Raw genomic sequence first — 14,530 nt, 5'->3', positions numbered from 1 at the left:
ATGAATGAAAGAAAAATGCACCCCAAAGTACTTTGGCTGATGTTCCTGAGTTAGCCTAGTACTTGCGCTGGTTCCAAGGTCCTTACTGCGCAGTTTGGAGAGGGAGCTCGTTCCAGCGGAGCGTGCGTGTTCTCGACACGCTGTGCTCAGGGGGCATTTGACATTAGAAAGAGGTGAGTGGTGAGGTGAGCAGAAGCCACGCGTTCCTGAGGAAAATACATTGCGGTTCCTTTGGACGTTAATATTAGAAGGGGCTGTACATCTTCTGCTATTTGAGCTCAGGGAGAATTACTCATCTCCTTTCACAGAACAGGAGTTGCACCCACAAGTTAGTTGGGGGGTGAAAGTTGATCCTGGCAGCTCAAACTGTGACATACTTTCAGAAATATACCCTGGCCTCTAGTGGAATAGTTATAAGCTGCGTGTTGCATACATCTCCCCATAAAAACAAGGGTATGTTAGTTAGCCAAATGAGTAACCTTACCTGCGTAAGCAGCTGAGGAAAACTTTCCCTTCCTTTCCTAAAGCCAGTAAGTTTTTTGAGAGTCTTGCTGCTCGGTTACAGCCGGCTCCGTTTGGAAGCAGCTTTAGTAGTGAGTAAATAGCTGATACTACAGCATGGAATAGCACAGATTTCTGATTTAAATGAATTAATACTAAGAATGGGCTGATTCTTTGGCCTAAACCTCGGCTTAGATCAAGGTTCTTTTGGGAAATGATGGCCTGAGCCAACACTAGACACGCCTGTTGCAAAAGTGTTCAAGCCAACTTCACGTAGCTCCTTGCCCTAATTTGGGTCTGAATTACACAGACCTGCAGCAATAGAGTTGGTGCGTAAACATCCCTTACAACTGGACAATAACAGGACCATGGAGGTACAGTTCAAAAAACAGCACAAAAAAAGACACAGCCTTGGACTTAATCCCTTGTAAACAGAAGAAAAACAAATCAAAAGAACTGTTCCCCTTAAACCATCAATAAGCAAATCGGCAATAATTCAAACCTGGAGTTACTCGCAATGTCCGTGTCCACGACTGGAGGCTGTAGCAGCATCCCACGGGCTGGTATTTCCACGGCTATGGCACTGCTCTCCGCACGCTGACATGCCACCTCTTCCTGGTGTTAACCCACAGCTCCGCCCAGGCTGCGCTTTCCAGAGTCTCTCCTCACTCCCTCCGAGGTCACACGGCCCCATTTTCTTGTCTGGGTTTTTGTACGGATGCCCGCGAAGTGTTGAGTGACGGGGCCAATGTGCAGAGGAACCCAGCCAGCAGGGTGAGGCCCAGGCCTCCCCAGGCACAGAACATGGACCAGCCATAGCCATGACTGATGTCCTCTGGCAGCCCGTAGACGTAGCGAGGATAGCGAGACAGCTCAAAGTTGATCCCAGCTACGCATGTGCAGAGTGAGATGATACAGCACGTACCTGCAGGAGAAAAGCAAGAGGGTTCTACGCTGCCCTCAGACAGGTTAATTATGCTCTGTTTGGTCATTTTTTTTTTTTCCCCCTAGGTATTTTTCAAAGTCATAAATTTTCAAAATCAAGAATTACCCTTTTTCTTTGTAGTCCTACCAGTCACTCTTCTTACAAGGGGGGGGAAGGCAAAATATGTAGGACTACAGGATACCTCACTTCACAAATAACCACTATTGCCTTAGCTCCCTCCGTCGCTAAACTGTCACGCGTAGTTCATCATGCTTCGATTCCCCGGAGACATTATTTATTTCCAATGACTAATGTCATCAGGTTCTGGACAGTATCTCCTATGCAAGGTAAATAAATGAAGCCCAGGGCTGCAAAGAGCAGCACTGCTTGGTTTCTACGAGGAACGTCCAGATTCCTGCCAGCTGTAGCCCACAGAAAGTGCCAGGTTTTTGCTGTCTGCTACAGGTTCACCAAGCACCTACATAGAGGCGCAAAAAAAGCCAAAGAAACTTACAACACAAGGCCCTCTAGTATGTCTAATACACAGTGGTACACTAGACTCAAGGCCGAGGTGACCATTTTATTCTCTCCAGCTCTGGATCTGTGTCTAGATACTAATGACTGCTCTTACTGCTGCCAGCATGTCCATCACGGTAGGTGCAGAAGCACTCGACAGGGACCCAATCTACCTGTTACACTTACTTGCACTCCTTTACTGCTGTGCGCTAAAAAAATGAAAATGTTCCCAAAGGAAACTGCAGTTAAGCATCATGTAAGATGATCACAGGCAGCACAAGCCTAACTTCCAGCCTTTCTAGCATCACACCATGTCAGCAGGGTGGTTTTCTGCGTGGCTGCCCAAAAACATTCCTTGAGAAGACACGCTTATGGCAAGGGAAGATTTGCGCCCCGCCCCCCCCGAAGTGGCACCAAACCAGTGTCACACCTAGTTGTTTAATTGCTACAGATGCTGTTATATCACCAAGTGCCTTGCTTGCAGCCATTGTAGATGCTGACACTGGGCCTCTAGGGCAGCAGCTCTGGCTTTTACATAGAGCCTCATTTTTTTCGTAGTTGAAAGTTGCCTATTTACTGCTTGCAATTTAAGAGTCCCCATCCTTGCAGCATCTCCGTAGCTCACCCTTTTGGTGCATTTGTTGCTACTATGCCCCTTTTGAATAAAGACGAAACACTGCCCGTTTTTGAGCTGAATAATCAAAGTTCAGAAAAACCTTTGGCCATCCAGAAAGTCTGCTCCCAGCCAGGAGGAACAGATGTAACACCCTCAGCAAGCACTGAGCTCACGTCCTTACCCCTGGGCCAATGTTCTCCAGGCTTGGCTGGGTTTGGACGTTGTTACCCAAAGAGGTGAGCATCTGTGAGCAGCAGAAAGGTGCTCTACATCATTGGTGTTTTTTTTTTTTTTTTCCCTTTGTTGAGATTCCCTAGGGAAAACTGAGCTGAGCTGTCTGACAGGAGCTGCAGGCTCCACAATCTCAGAGCAGGCAAGAGGACTGTGCTCCTTGTGCACGTGGTCCCTGTGGCTACACACCAGCTCTCCACAGCAGAAGGCTCGTGTCTACATGCTGCGAGGTCTACTCAGAAACATGCAAATATCCATGCAAGCACAGGTCCTGCCCCGTGCTGGAAGTGGTAACTCTGCACTGTGCTGATGGTTTGCTGCACTAAAGAACTGCTTTGTGTGCTTGCTGTGGTCTGACTTTACTTTTAAGAGCCCCTCCCCAGCCAGCAATGCTGTGGTGACTTCAGGAGCAGAAGCAGAAGGCGCTCACCTCCCATTAGGAAGAGCAGCCCAGCCACGTACTGCATGAGCTCCTGCTGTTTGCAGCAGCCCAGCACACCAATGATCCACCCAAACAGGATGATGGAGACTGCCATGCCAATGAAGCCAGCTGTCATCCTCCGCAGATCTGGGGAAAGAGAAAGGAGAAAAGCAAGAACGAAGACATGAACGTGGCAGCACCCAGACAGGACAGCCAGAGGGGAAAGTCCAGACATATTTAGATTTGCTGGTTCTAAAGTTTATACTTCACCCATGGACAACTCCTCTTGTAGCTTTGAGGTTTTTTGAGATAGATAGTTTACCCATTACACTGAAACTAAGGGAATCCAGCTAACTTGACTCCCTTCTGCTAGGCACTGTACAACTAGAGAGCATTCCTGTCCTGATTAAGAGGAATACTGGCCAAATAAATACTCCCCGGCCTGGGACAGAAGGGGTGCATTATGAATTCAGCAACGATTTTTAAATGTTAGTATTGCATGGGCTTTTCTTTTTTTTTGGTGGTGTGTTTCTTTGGGATGGAGTCTGTTGGGTGAGTGTCTGCTGAAAACAGAAATAAAAGACGTGAGAGGGGATGCTGAAGAGAAGTAAAGGACTACCGCATGGAAGGCAAATAGTATGAACCGAAAAGGGGAATAGTGGGAGGACAGAAGCAGACAGCAGATCAATACAGTATGATGGGAACAACTCCAGTAACAAGCTCTAAAAAAAAGCTTGGGCACCAGTGACATGAACAGCACTTTGTCATCCATAATACAAGCGCTGTTCTTGTCTCTTCCTAGTTCAGTCTCTAGCTGGATTTCCTCAGCACTGAGGCTCACATGACAGGGGCTAGGCAGAATTATGTGAGGCAACAGAACCAGAAAACAAACATAGAGAGAAGCAGGAGCAGAAAAAAATCAATTAAATCATTCTGAGTGACAGGCTACAGGTCAGTCATCTGTGTGGGAAGGACTTGGGCATGAGGCAGCCTGTGGGCCAGAAGCTGGTACCAGGAGGTTGCAAAGACAAACTGAGGTGTTCCCTAAAAGAGCTGGTTGCCAGGAAGCCGCACCAGGTCGCTGGTGTGCACAGAAAAATGCAACAAGCTCTATACAGACTATATGGTGATGCAGCACCTTTGCTGCAAGCCAGCTAGGAATTGTCTGTCCCCAGATCCAGATTACACCTTCCAACACACTACACGCATGCCTGAATTCCTGAATTCAGTTTAAGCCCCTCCAAATGTCATGACCCCTTCCAATTACACTGTCAGCGGCCTGCCCTTCCTCACTAACAAATATGTATTCATGCTTAGAGCCCAGTGACGGCTAGCTGGTTCAGAGCCCTCACTTGGCATTGCATTAAGGCATTAAGTAATCCAAACAACGGTCTTGTACACTGCTTTGGGTTACTTACGGAGCGCATGCCACTCATCCTGCCGGATGGTGTTCGTGATGTTGATGGGTAAGTTGCGAGGCAGAGAGCTGGAGGTGTAGTGGTACTTCACAGCAGTGCAGCGCTGAATAACTCCTGTAAAAGAGACATCAGTGTGAAACAGCATGAAACCCCTGTGCCTTGCACTTGCTGCTGAGGTGGCTGCCCAGCAGAGCTCACACAGGGGAAGCCTTAGTTCAGTAACAGAGCAAACGCAACCAAAAAAAGAGCTGTTTACTTCAAAGGCTTTGGGGATTAGGAGGGGAGGGAGCCTTGCTACAAAGAAACCCCTGCAAAGAGGGAGCAAGGTGTTGACCCAGGCAGGATCCAGGAAAGAACAGCTGAAGGTAAACAGTAACAACAGGCACCAAAAACAGCTCCACAAGCTTCCTAGAGGAACTGGTAGATCTCTGTGGGATGGCTGAGGAGACAAGAATGTGTACCAAGAGGACTGCTTTGTCTCTAAGAAGACAGAGTTGAATCACTTTGAAAATTTTGAATGAATGCTGGGAAGTGAACTGCATGGGAGAAAAGTTTGACTTCACTCCAGTAGTCATTGGCTCTTTGCTTTACTTTTGATGAACAATAGTACCCAAGTAGGCTTGTTTCCATTATAGCTTAAAGAAAATTGTACCCCAGATGCAAATGTGAACCTACATGCATGCTCTTCTTGAAAGGGATTTTTAGTTTAGAAAGCAGCCGACAAGAGAGGAGATACCAGGGGGTGGAGGGAGAGGAAGGTGCCTTGCCCTCCCTGTTATAAATAAAGCCAGGGCAGGGGGGAGAATAAATGTGGATGGTGGAGTGGAAGAGAACAGGCAGAAAGGTAAAAGAGCTAAACAGTACAAGAAGTTCCCCTTAAACAATGGCCGCGGGGTCATTACCGCTATTTGAATGCTGGGGCAGAAGAACTATTCAGAAACAATCGGTTGGCCAGTGAGCTCATTAAGAACAATCACTAGCAGGGAGCTGCAGACTCGGGGATCAGCCTTGCAAAAGACACTAAAAAACCCAGGAGAAGAAATGGGCTCTGGGCTGCTCCCACAGGAACGGGAAGCATGATTTTGTTCTCTAACAGCGGTCACTGGGACTGTACTGACCTGGCTCCTGCAAGGACCTGCAAAGAGGAAGCCCCTGCTTCAGAAGGTTAGGAGTTGCACACAAGAGGCCCAGCCAGTTCCAGCCATCAGGCCAGGGAGGGAAAGGTGATCTGAATTTCCCCACATTAACAAAACAGTGACATTTATTACTGAAGTGGAGCAAGCAGACATGTAAAGAACATGCCCCAAAAGGGGAAAACTCAAAGCTAGAGTTCCAAAAGCCTCTGAGCAGCAAAGCATTTCAAGTGGGCCCCTGTCCTCGGCTGTGCATCCCACCACCCCCTTCCCCTGCCGTGGTTCCCTACCACCTCCCCTGACATGACAGGGTGCTGGCAGCGACACACCGATACACAGAGCTGCTGCCCTTCACCTTCAGCCATTCACCCTCACCCTGCGGAGCAGGGCACCCTCTTTGCGGTTATGTCAGAACAAGTCTGTGGTGCTGCCTGAGCAAATGGATCAGTGAGGCAACCCAGTAACAGAGGATACCGGTTCATTTGCAAAAGCTCTGTAAACATCTGAATTAAAAGAACTTAGGCCATATACAGCACACCACAATATCTAATTAAATTTCACCTATAACTGTTGACCGAATTCAGTTTCAATATTGACATGATTTACATGTCTTGTTAAGAAATATGTCTATGGTACAAACTAATGGCATCGGATTTTAGATTACAATGCACTGATTCATTACAAGTAAGATCTATGCACTTACATATTCTGATTATAAAAGTATTATATATGAAGCAGTATTTTATATAAGAGCAAGGATTACTACTTTTATAACTCATTAAAGAAAAATCAAAGACTAGAGATGTACATCCCTTATGATCAAAGCTATGGACTCCTCAGCTAAAATACCACTGAGAAAATGTTTGCTCTGTACTATTACAAGAGTTTACGTGTAGACTAAAAGTAAAACATCTCCACCTTCTTATACAAATCTGGTTATTTAGAAGTTTTCAAATATCAATTCATTCTGCCTCTGGTTTAAAAACTTTACTCCTAATCCTTTCTTCCCCAGAATTCAAAGTGCTAATTTTATGTGGGTAGCACATAAAATTATATTAAAACAGCAAGTTTGCAAAACTAAGAGCTCAGGAGGTAGCGAATTTTAGGGTTTATGCTCAGCTCTGACCTCTAATCCATGGGCTTGGTGACAGCCTTTGATTAGACCATCACAAGCCATTTTTCCCATGATTCCCATTTCTCTGAGAGCATAGACTGGACCTGCTCTGGTGTGAGCCACCATAGGCAAAACACGGGAGGCCTCTCGCTGTAGGTCTGCTAGAAAAGCCGAAACAAGTAGGCAAGAGAGTCAGGGGATCAGGGAAGCAGGGAGGGTGATCTCTCAGCTGAATATCTACCCACTTTCTCCCAGCAAATTATAACATGCACCCAGGCAATCCTCAGGAGCCAGATTTTGCATCTGCAGTCACTAGTTCATGCTTCCCATTTTCTGAGTGAATCTCTAAGTCTAAATTGCAGAGATGCTATGCACTCAAATATAGCCAGGTACTCCACAAGGCTGCATTTAGAGTGGTGTAATACCTTGTTCTCTAAGTACTCAAGAAAAAAGAAACAAAAAATCAGAATCAGGTTTGCAGTCTCAAAGTTATCGCAAAGCCAAAGGTATCTCAAAGGTACTCCAATAAGCCCTTTGTCCTAAACCCTTACACACCTTAAATCCCAGTCTATAAAACAGTGACAGCGCCCTGCCCTCCATTTCAGAAACCTGCTAGCAAAGTGATTTCACTCTTGTTTATAACACACTCAGAGAAGCACCATAAGAAAGTCTGCCAAAATTAAAAACTTTGCCTTCAGGCAAGGGCTTGAACAGAATGGAGTCATGTGGGGAACAACAAGTAAGCGAGCATTGTCTTTTTTGGCACACGAGTAAGTTGGGAATACAGGACAGGAGGAGGCAGGTGCTCATGTCATTAGCTTACCATAGAGCACATGGACAAGGAAAAGGTTACACAGAGAGCCTGATCCTAGCAATTCTTAGGGGCATTAAAAGAACACTATAAAAGTTGCACTGCATGTACAATTTTCTTGATTAAAAAATGAACACAAGAAGCAATGAACTGCATCCGGCAGTGTCACATTGACACTTTCATGGCCGAGCTACATGCCTATGCCCTCCCACTGCCAACATTGTTTCTCACACCTTGTCCTCAACATGTTTGGTTTTTTTTTTTTCCCCCCAGGATTGCAACCGCAGACAGGTTTCCCTCCTGTACCCTCTCACGACCCTTGGGACACTGCATGTCAGTGTCCCTGGATGAGTCCCTTCTCCTGACTGAACACAAAGGCTGGGAAGGATCAGAGGATGCTGGCTAGAAAGAATTTCTGGACCTCCAGATACCCAGGCAGAGCACAAGCCCCCTTGTCCCTGGGCTTGTTCAGGTGTCTTGTTCCAGACACCTGGAAACCCAGATCCAGGCCTGCTGTAACACATTCAATTTATAATCCTGGGCTCAGCACACCCTGATTTTTTCTCAGTTTAGCTTTCATCTCTCTCTGACTTTGACATGTGGGTTTTCTTCTCTACGCTGCCTGTGTGCCAGCGTTATGAGGAGGAAATGGAGGGGTTCTCATTTTCAGTTCTGCTACCTGGCCCGGTCCTACCTTAGAGCAGTTTGGCTCTCACACAGCTGGGAGAAGCCCTCTCCTTCTCACCATGAGCAAGGTCGGGGAGCAGCCATGAGCAGTTAACACTGAACTACCACATGAGGTCTGGCCCTCCCCTCCCTCATGCCCCAGGGCCAAGTGGCCACTGAAGCTCCCTGGCCTATTCCTACCATTTCTGCCCAAGATTGTGGAGAGCATCACAGCTATGGGATCACTGTCCACGCTGTCGCCCAAAGGCCACTAGATCTGGTAAATCAACCTTCCTTTAAAACACCATGATAACTCCTACAGATCATATTTACTGAGAGATCATACTTACCAATGGCCGTGACCAAACAGATTGAGTTTATTAAATACACCACTGTAATAGATGCTCTATAGACCTCACAGTCATTCCTGTACCTCTTCCAATTTATCATCAGTTGGAAAGGACGGGAAGTACAGATGCCAGGACTGAGCAGTTTTCCCTCAAGGGCCTCATTACTGCCACAAACTGTTGTGTTCCTCTGCTTAAGCATCCAGTGGTTCTTCTCATTTTCTCAGCTACATCGTGGTACTAAGAAGTCATTTCTGCCCAGTATATGTGAGACCTACCAGTCCCATCCCAGAGTCTTTTCAGAGCAAGCTTGAAAAAGCAATAAAATCCCCAGTTTATGAACAGTGATGAACCTTTTCTTTTTTAATTCCTTCAATTTACTGGTGTTAAAATGCACGTTGCTCAAATGAGCCCACCGAGCTATCCAAAGCAGCCTATTAGAACAGATCTTTCCTAATAATTTTCTACTGTCACCACTTTGTAAGCAACACTTTTTTCATACTAATAGAGAGGACCACTAAACAGCATGTAATAATCCCTGCAGGACCTCACTACTTAAGAATTCTCCATGCAAAATATTTATTGTTGCAGCATCAGTTATCCAGTGTGTAATCCACATAGCACAGGCTCTATAAGATGATGTATAGCGCCCGAGTTCCTACACTCACAGAGTCCCTCCCTACACACACAGATCCTCTTAGTTTTCCCACCAAGTGCTTCAGTTCTTTATCTGCTATCTTTTACTGATTGCTAATCTCCATTTTCCCCATTTGGTTTGTACATTATTTCTTCTTTTGCCTTTTTAATTGTATTTTTAAAATGAAACTATCTAGTTTTTCACAGTTCCAAAATAGTGATTTTGCATTTTAAGAAAAATCCCACACATCATTCGCCTCTTACATTTAAACATTTCCCACCTCTCAGTTTTGCCCTACATTTTTTGACTCCCGCTTCTTCCCTTTAAATATATAAAGCAAATATATTTTACATATTTTTAAAAATAGATATTATATATAAATGTATGCATGTATATGCACCATCAGCTAAAATGCTCAAGTATGAAAGTTTCCACAGAGCTTGCTTTGTATTAGTAGCAGTAGATAAATACTGGATTAGAAATGCATGGAATTATCTAAATGGATATGGGCACTTACGGACTTAGTAATTTATTCAGAACTCAAGACAGACCCAGAAAAGAAAGAAACCTTATTCCAGAAGTACTAGAAAATAAAGAGTATAAACCCTAATCAAAATTATCCCTGGACTTTCACAAACGAAAAAAAAAAACCAACGTATTTACTCCTCTGTCACTAAAAGCCTATAAAAATCTCTAGTTTCAGGAATATTAGGACCATAAGAAGGCATTACGCATCACCAAAGAGCTAGTTGAAAACTTACTGCAAATCAAGGAGAAAGTAGGACTTTCAGAGTGCACAGTAGTGATCTTCAGCTCACACTAGGAAAAAAAACCCGTTTTTTCCTCTTTGGAAGCACCAGATCTAGTATTGTGCTTGAGAGAACAGCTCAGCAACAGCCACACCTGACCATTGGCCAGAAAAGGCTGCTTAATCACAGTTGCCAGAGAAAAGATAGACACAGCGGGAACAAGGAAAGGCTGCTAGTAAAGCAGGTCAGGGGAAGGGATAAGAAGAGAGTCATATCTATTTAAAGATCTGACTCTACAAGAACTATTATTAATAATTTCCCTCTATAAGATAACACTTTAAATCTTCACAGGAGCGACTGCAGACCTAATAGGCAAAGAATATGAGGGAGGGAAGCAAGGCCTGTAGGGAAAGGCAACATCTTTTATTAGAACAGCTGAAGAAAAAAAAGAAAGTAGAAGGAATAACTTTTGGATTCAGAGTCCCTCCTGTTTTACACATCAGACCCTGAGAAAGATCATTTATCACCCTGTAACACCCTCGTGCATGCAGAATGCAGACTCTGGCCTCTCTGTCTGATCGTTGTAGCGTTGGGAAAATACCTCAGAAACAGAAGCATTGAGGACTAAACTAGTATTCTTCCCATCCCTTCCCCCAACCTTTGCTGATCTCAATGGGAGCTGAAAGCATTTGGCTTGATGTGAAGCAAAAAAATAGATAAATATTTTACATGACAGGCACAATTAATAGAAAGAAATTAATGAGCTGCCTTTTAGTGAAATGAGATCAACGTGGAAATAAAAATGAAAGGGCATAAAATGGTTCCTAGGAGATTAAATAGAGAAAGAAGCTAACCACACGGCTCTAGAGTTTCTAAAAGTAAGAGTCACTGCTGTGCACTGGGAAGAACGGACAAAGACAAGCTGAGCTTCACAGTGCCAGTCTATCCATCCTCTGCTGAGCAGGACTGGCGTCACAGTTGGAAGCCACGCTGAAGAACTGCTCCCACTTTCTTAAGATAGCATTTCCATTTTGTGCCTCAGTGGAAGCACTTCTCCCAACTCCTACTCTCCCTGTGCTAATATGTACCTGCTGGAACAGTAAGTCCTGTTATTTATCATTAACCATACACGGCATTGCTTATCCTAAGCTTGTTTTATATGCCATTTATTTTGACTTAGTGGGTCAGCCCACTACATTATCTGTACCATCCAGTTAAGGAATTTTATTCATACTTTGTCAACTGCTTGGCTTTGTACTGTATGCCACAACAGCAGAAGAGCCACAGCTTTCTCTCCTGTCACCCCTGGAGCCCTGAGTGACATCTGCCACCACGAAGGCCTGGCAATCCACTGCAGCAACGTGAACTCCCCCATGGTAGAACAGGAACAACAGGTCCCTTTCCCCTTGCTGCAGACATCACAGAGCTATAAATAGTACTGTACATTTCTCAGCGCTCAATGACAAGAAGGCATCAGGGTTGGGAGAATGCCCACCGAGACCTTGCCCGAGTGTCAGGCCCTGCACAAGGGGCTCTCCCAGGACGCGGTCCCACCCAGCACTGCAGCATTTTAAGCAGACAGGGAGGTGTACAAGCCCCCGGGATCGGGCCAGGGCCACGCTCGCCGCTTCCCGCACGCCAGGGACGCCCGGAGCCACGGAGGCCGGTGCGGGGCTGCATCCGCGCCCTCCCGCCGCCCCGTTCGCGCCGCAGCAGCGGCAGCCGCGGCCCCGCCCGCAGACCCGGGGCCCCGGCCGGGCCGCGCCGGCAGCCGCGCTCAGTACCACGGACAGCAGCGGGGCGCTGCCACCGCCCCTCCCGACCGGGGCCGGGGCCGGGGCCGCCCCCCCGGGCGCCGCACCTTTCCGGATGAGCTCCTCGCTGTCCGGCTCGTATCCCGCGCGGTGGCAGCGCCTCCAGAGCCCAGAGACGGTGGAGTTGAAGCGGCGACCGCAGTGCGAGTCCAGAGCGGCGGCGGCGGCGGCCGGGGCGGGGGCCGGGGGCCGGCCGGGCAGCAGGGCCCGCGGGGGCCGGGCGCGGAGCGGCAGGTGCGAGCTGGGCGCCGACATGGAGCCGGGCGGGTCGTTGCGCTTGTGGCCGAAGCCGCGGCAGCGCTCCCGGTGCCGCCGCGCGTCCGTCTCGTACCAGGAGTCGGTGCCGATGGCCACGGCCAGGAGGGCGAGGGCGGCGGCGGCCAGGAGCAGCCCGGAGCCGCTCAGCGCCTGAGCCGCGGCCGCCATCTTACCGCGCCGGGGGCGGCAGGGGCGGGCGCTTCCCCTGCAGCCCGGCTGGGGGCCTCCGCCCGCCGCCGCGCCGCCCCCGGAAGGGAAACGGGGCCAGCGCCCCCCGCTACCCGACAGCGGGTCGCGGCAGGCGCCGCCCGGGCCCCGGTTCGGGCTCGGTCCTGCACCGCTGCAGCCCCCAGGGCACGCCAGGCCCGGCCTCAAGGGGGTCCCGGGGCCGCCCGCCACCTCCGAGGATCGGCGCCCCGCCGCCCCCCGCCGCAGCGCCCGGCGAGGGGGCCCAGCCCCGGCTCCTGCTCCGCGGCACGAGACCCCTCATGGCCCGCGCGCGGGCAACGGCCGCGCTAACGGCCGGCAACGGCCGGGCCGCGCGCAGCGCTGGGGGGGTCCCTCCCTCGCCCCGAGGCGGTGCGGGGGCGGCTGCGGGCCGGAGCGGCGGCTGCCGGGGGCTGCCAAGGCGTGAGCCGGGCCCCCCACCGTTTCCGTGGCCTCCTCTTGCCTCGTCCACACCCCTCCATCGGCGGAGCCGCCGCCGGGGCTGGCCTGGCCAGAGATCAGTCCCGCTAACGCCGAGATGCCACAGGATCAAGCGGTTTTTCGAACGTGGATGAAAGACAACCACCACTCGTGGCATTTCGATTACCGTTTCTCCTCAAGCCTTCATTATCAGTTAATGGAAAATAAGGCCCGAAGAGCTGAAAAATGTCAATCTATTTTATGCAATGAGAAGCAGGTTGATCCAAGCCATTAGTTAAATGCAACATTTCCAAGGGCACAAAATCCCTTTTGATCCTGCTTGTTCTATGGGACTTGTTCCTCCAGCTGCAGTACTATCCGTCCCCGAAGCCAGTGGTTAGGGCACCATCTTTTCAATCTGGCCTCCAGATAAAATGATCTAGTGATACAGTAAGTCTAAATTACAAATTTAATGTCCAGTTTTAAAATCCTTCGTTTTGCTTGTTAAAAGTACTTCAAGTTGTCTCTCAGGAGCAATGGTTCGAACTGCAGGAGATTGCGATCCTTCCTTGTCACTCCCTGCGCTCTCAGCCACACCGAGCGCAAGCTAAATGCCCTCCCCAGCACCTCTCCCCGGGACCCTGCCCAGAACAGGGCACTGCTGCTCTCCCCGCAGCGCTATGCCTGGCGGAAACGTGCAGCAACCACAGACAAAACTTGTTTTAACCACATTGCAGCATGATCCTCTTCAGCAGTTCGCACTGGACAGATGGGATTACCATCCATGCAGCTGCACATTAGTGCCTTCAGGGCAGACAAATTGAAAGGGCTGCTGTCAAAAGAATTTTCTTACACATACCAGCTAAATTAAGTCTTCCACATCAAGAATGAAAAAATGATTTTCCAATACAGTCACTGCTCTAGATAACACAGAAAAATCCTTCAATTATAACAGTTCTTTCATGGAAAGATCTGAATATTCACATTTCCGAAATCTGCACCCTACTCTCTACGTCATTTCCTCAGGCTACAGTTTCAGAAGACAGGGGCTTTGCCAAGACCATCACCGTAGAAAGCTCCCATGTACGAGCCTCCTTCCAATTGTTCTCCCCTCCGTGCCACTGCGATTGTGTCAGAGCCACTCTTTGTGGAGCCTGTGAACCAGGCAGCTGATTAATCCCTGTTATTTTTGATTACTTTTGAGAAGGAAAAAGGGGTGGGGGAGGGAGGTTCACAGCACAGCCCCACAGGCAGGGATACCAGCAGAACCAAAGAGTGCAGCACAGCGAAGCCAGGGACAGATTCTAAAATGTACGCCGCTGGTAAAGCCCCCAGACCATGAAGACATGCCCTTGGTCACCCACCTGCCTTCACCTTCTTCCAGCTCTTGGGTTATGGTTTTTCTTCTTCTTAAGACTGCCGGTAAGAGCTGAGCACCATGTACTACCATTCGGTATTCATAGGCTGAAAATCTTTCAAATGAAGAGTGGCATAAGACATGCTTTGAACCCGTGTTTTTGAAGGGTAGAGAAAATCCCTTTAGTCCTTTCTGGGCAATTCCTACACACAACATTTGACGACTGTGCCTTTGTCCCACATGGCATGTAACCAGCGTAGTGTTAATTGATATCAGACAGGCCTTGAGGTTTTTAGATTTAAAAAAAAAAAAAAAAAAAAAAAATCACTGATGGTTGCAAAACTCTGGATAGCCAGTTACCATGCAAGCTTTCCCCTCAAAGAGGAGCG

At 48.3% G+C, this 14,530-nt stretch overlaps 1 protein-coding gene across 1 annotated transcript; it reads right to left on the bottom strand.

The window, feature by feature from the left end:
• Positions 1 to 1,181: 1,181 nt before the first annotated feature.
• Positions 1,182 to 12,325, bottom strand: LOC309592793 (transmembrane protein 178B-like; the record flags this gene model as incomplete). The annotated part of the gene is made up of 4 exons (XM_082316603.1): positions 1,182 to 1,426; positions 3,220 to 3,357; positions 4,629 to 4,742; positions 11,947 to 12,325. 4 exons carry the CDS (start codon positions 12,323 to 12,325, stop codon positions 1,182 to 1,184), a joined length of 876 nt encoding a protein of 291 aa, XP_082172729.1.
• Between the last annotated feature and the right edge of the window lie 2,205 nt (positions 12,326 to 14,530).

Source organism: Platalea leucorodia (genome assembly GCF_965183815.1).
Source record: "Platalea leucorodia genome assembly, chromosome: 7".
NCBI lineage: Eukaryota > Metazoa > Chordata > Aves > Pelecaniformes > Threskiornithidae > Platalea > Platalea leucorodia.
Note: the sequence above shows the minus strand (reverse complement) of the source record. Positions and strands in the feature narration are given on the sequence as shown.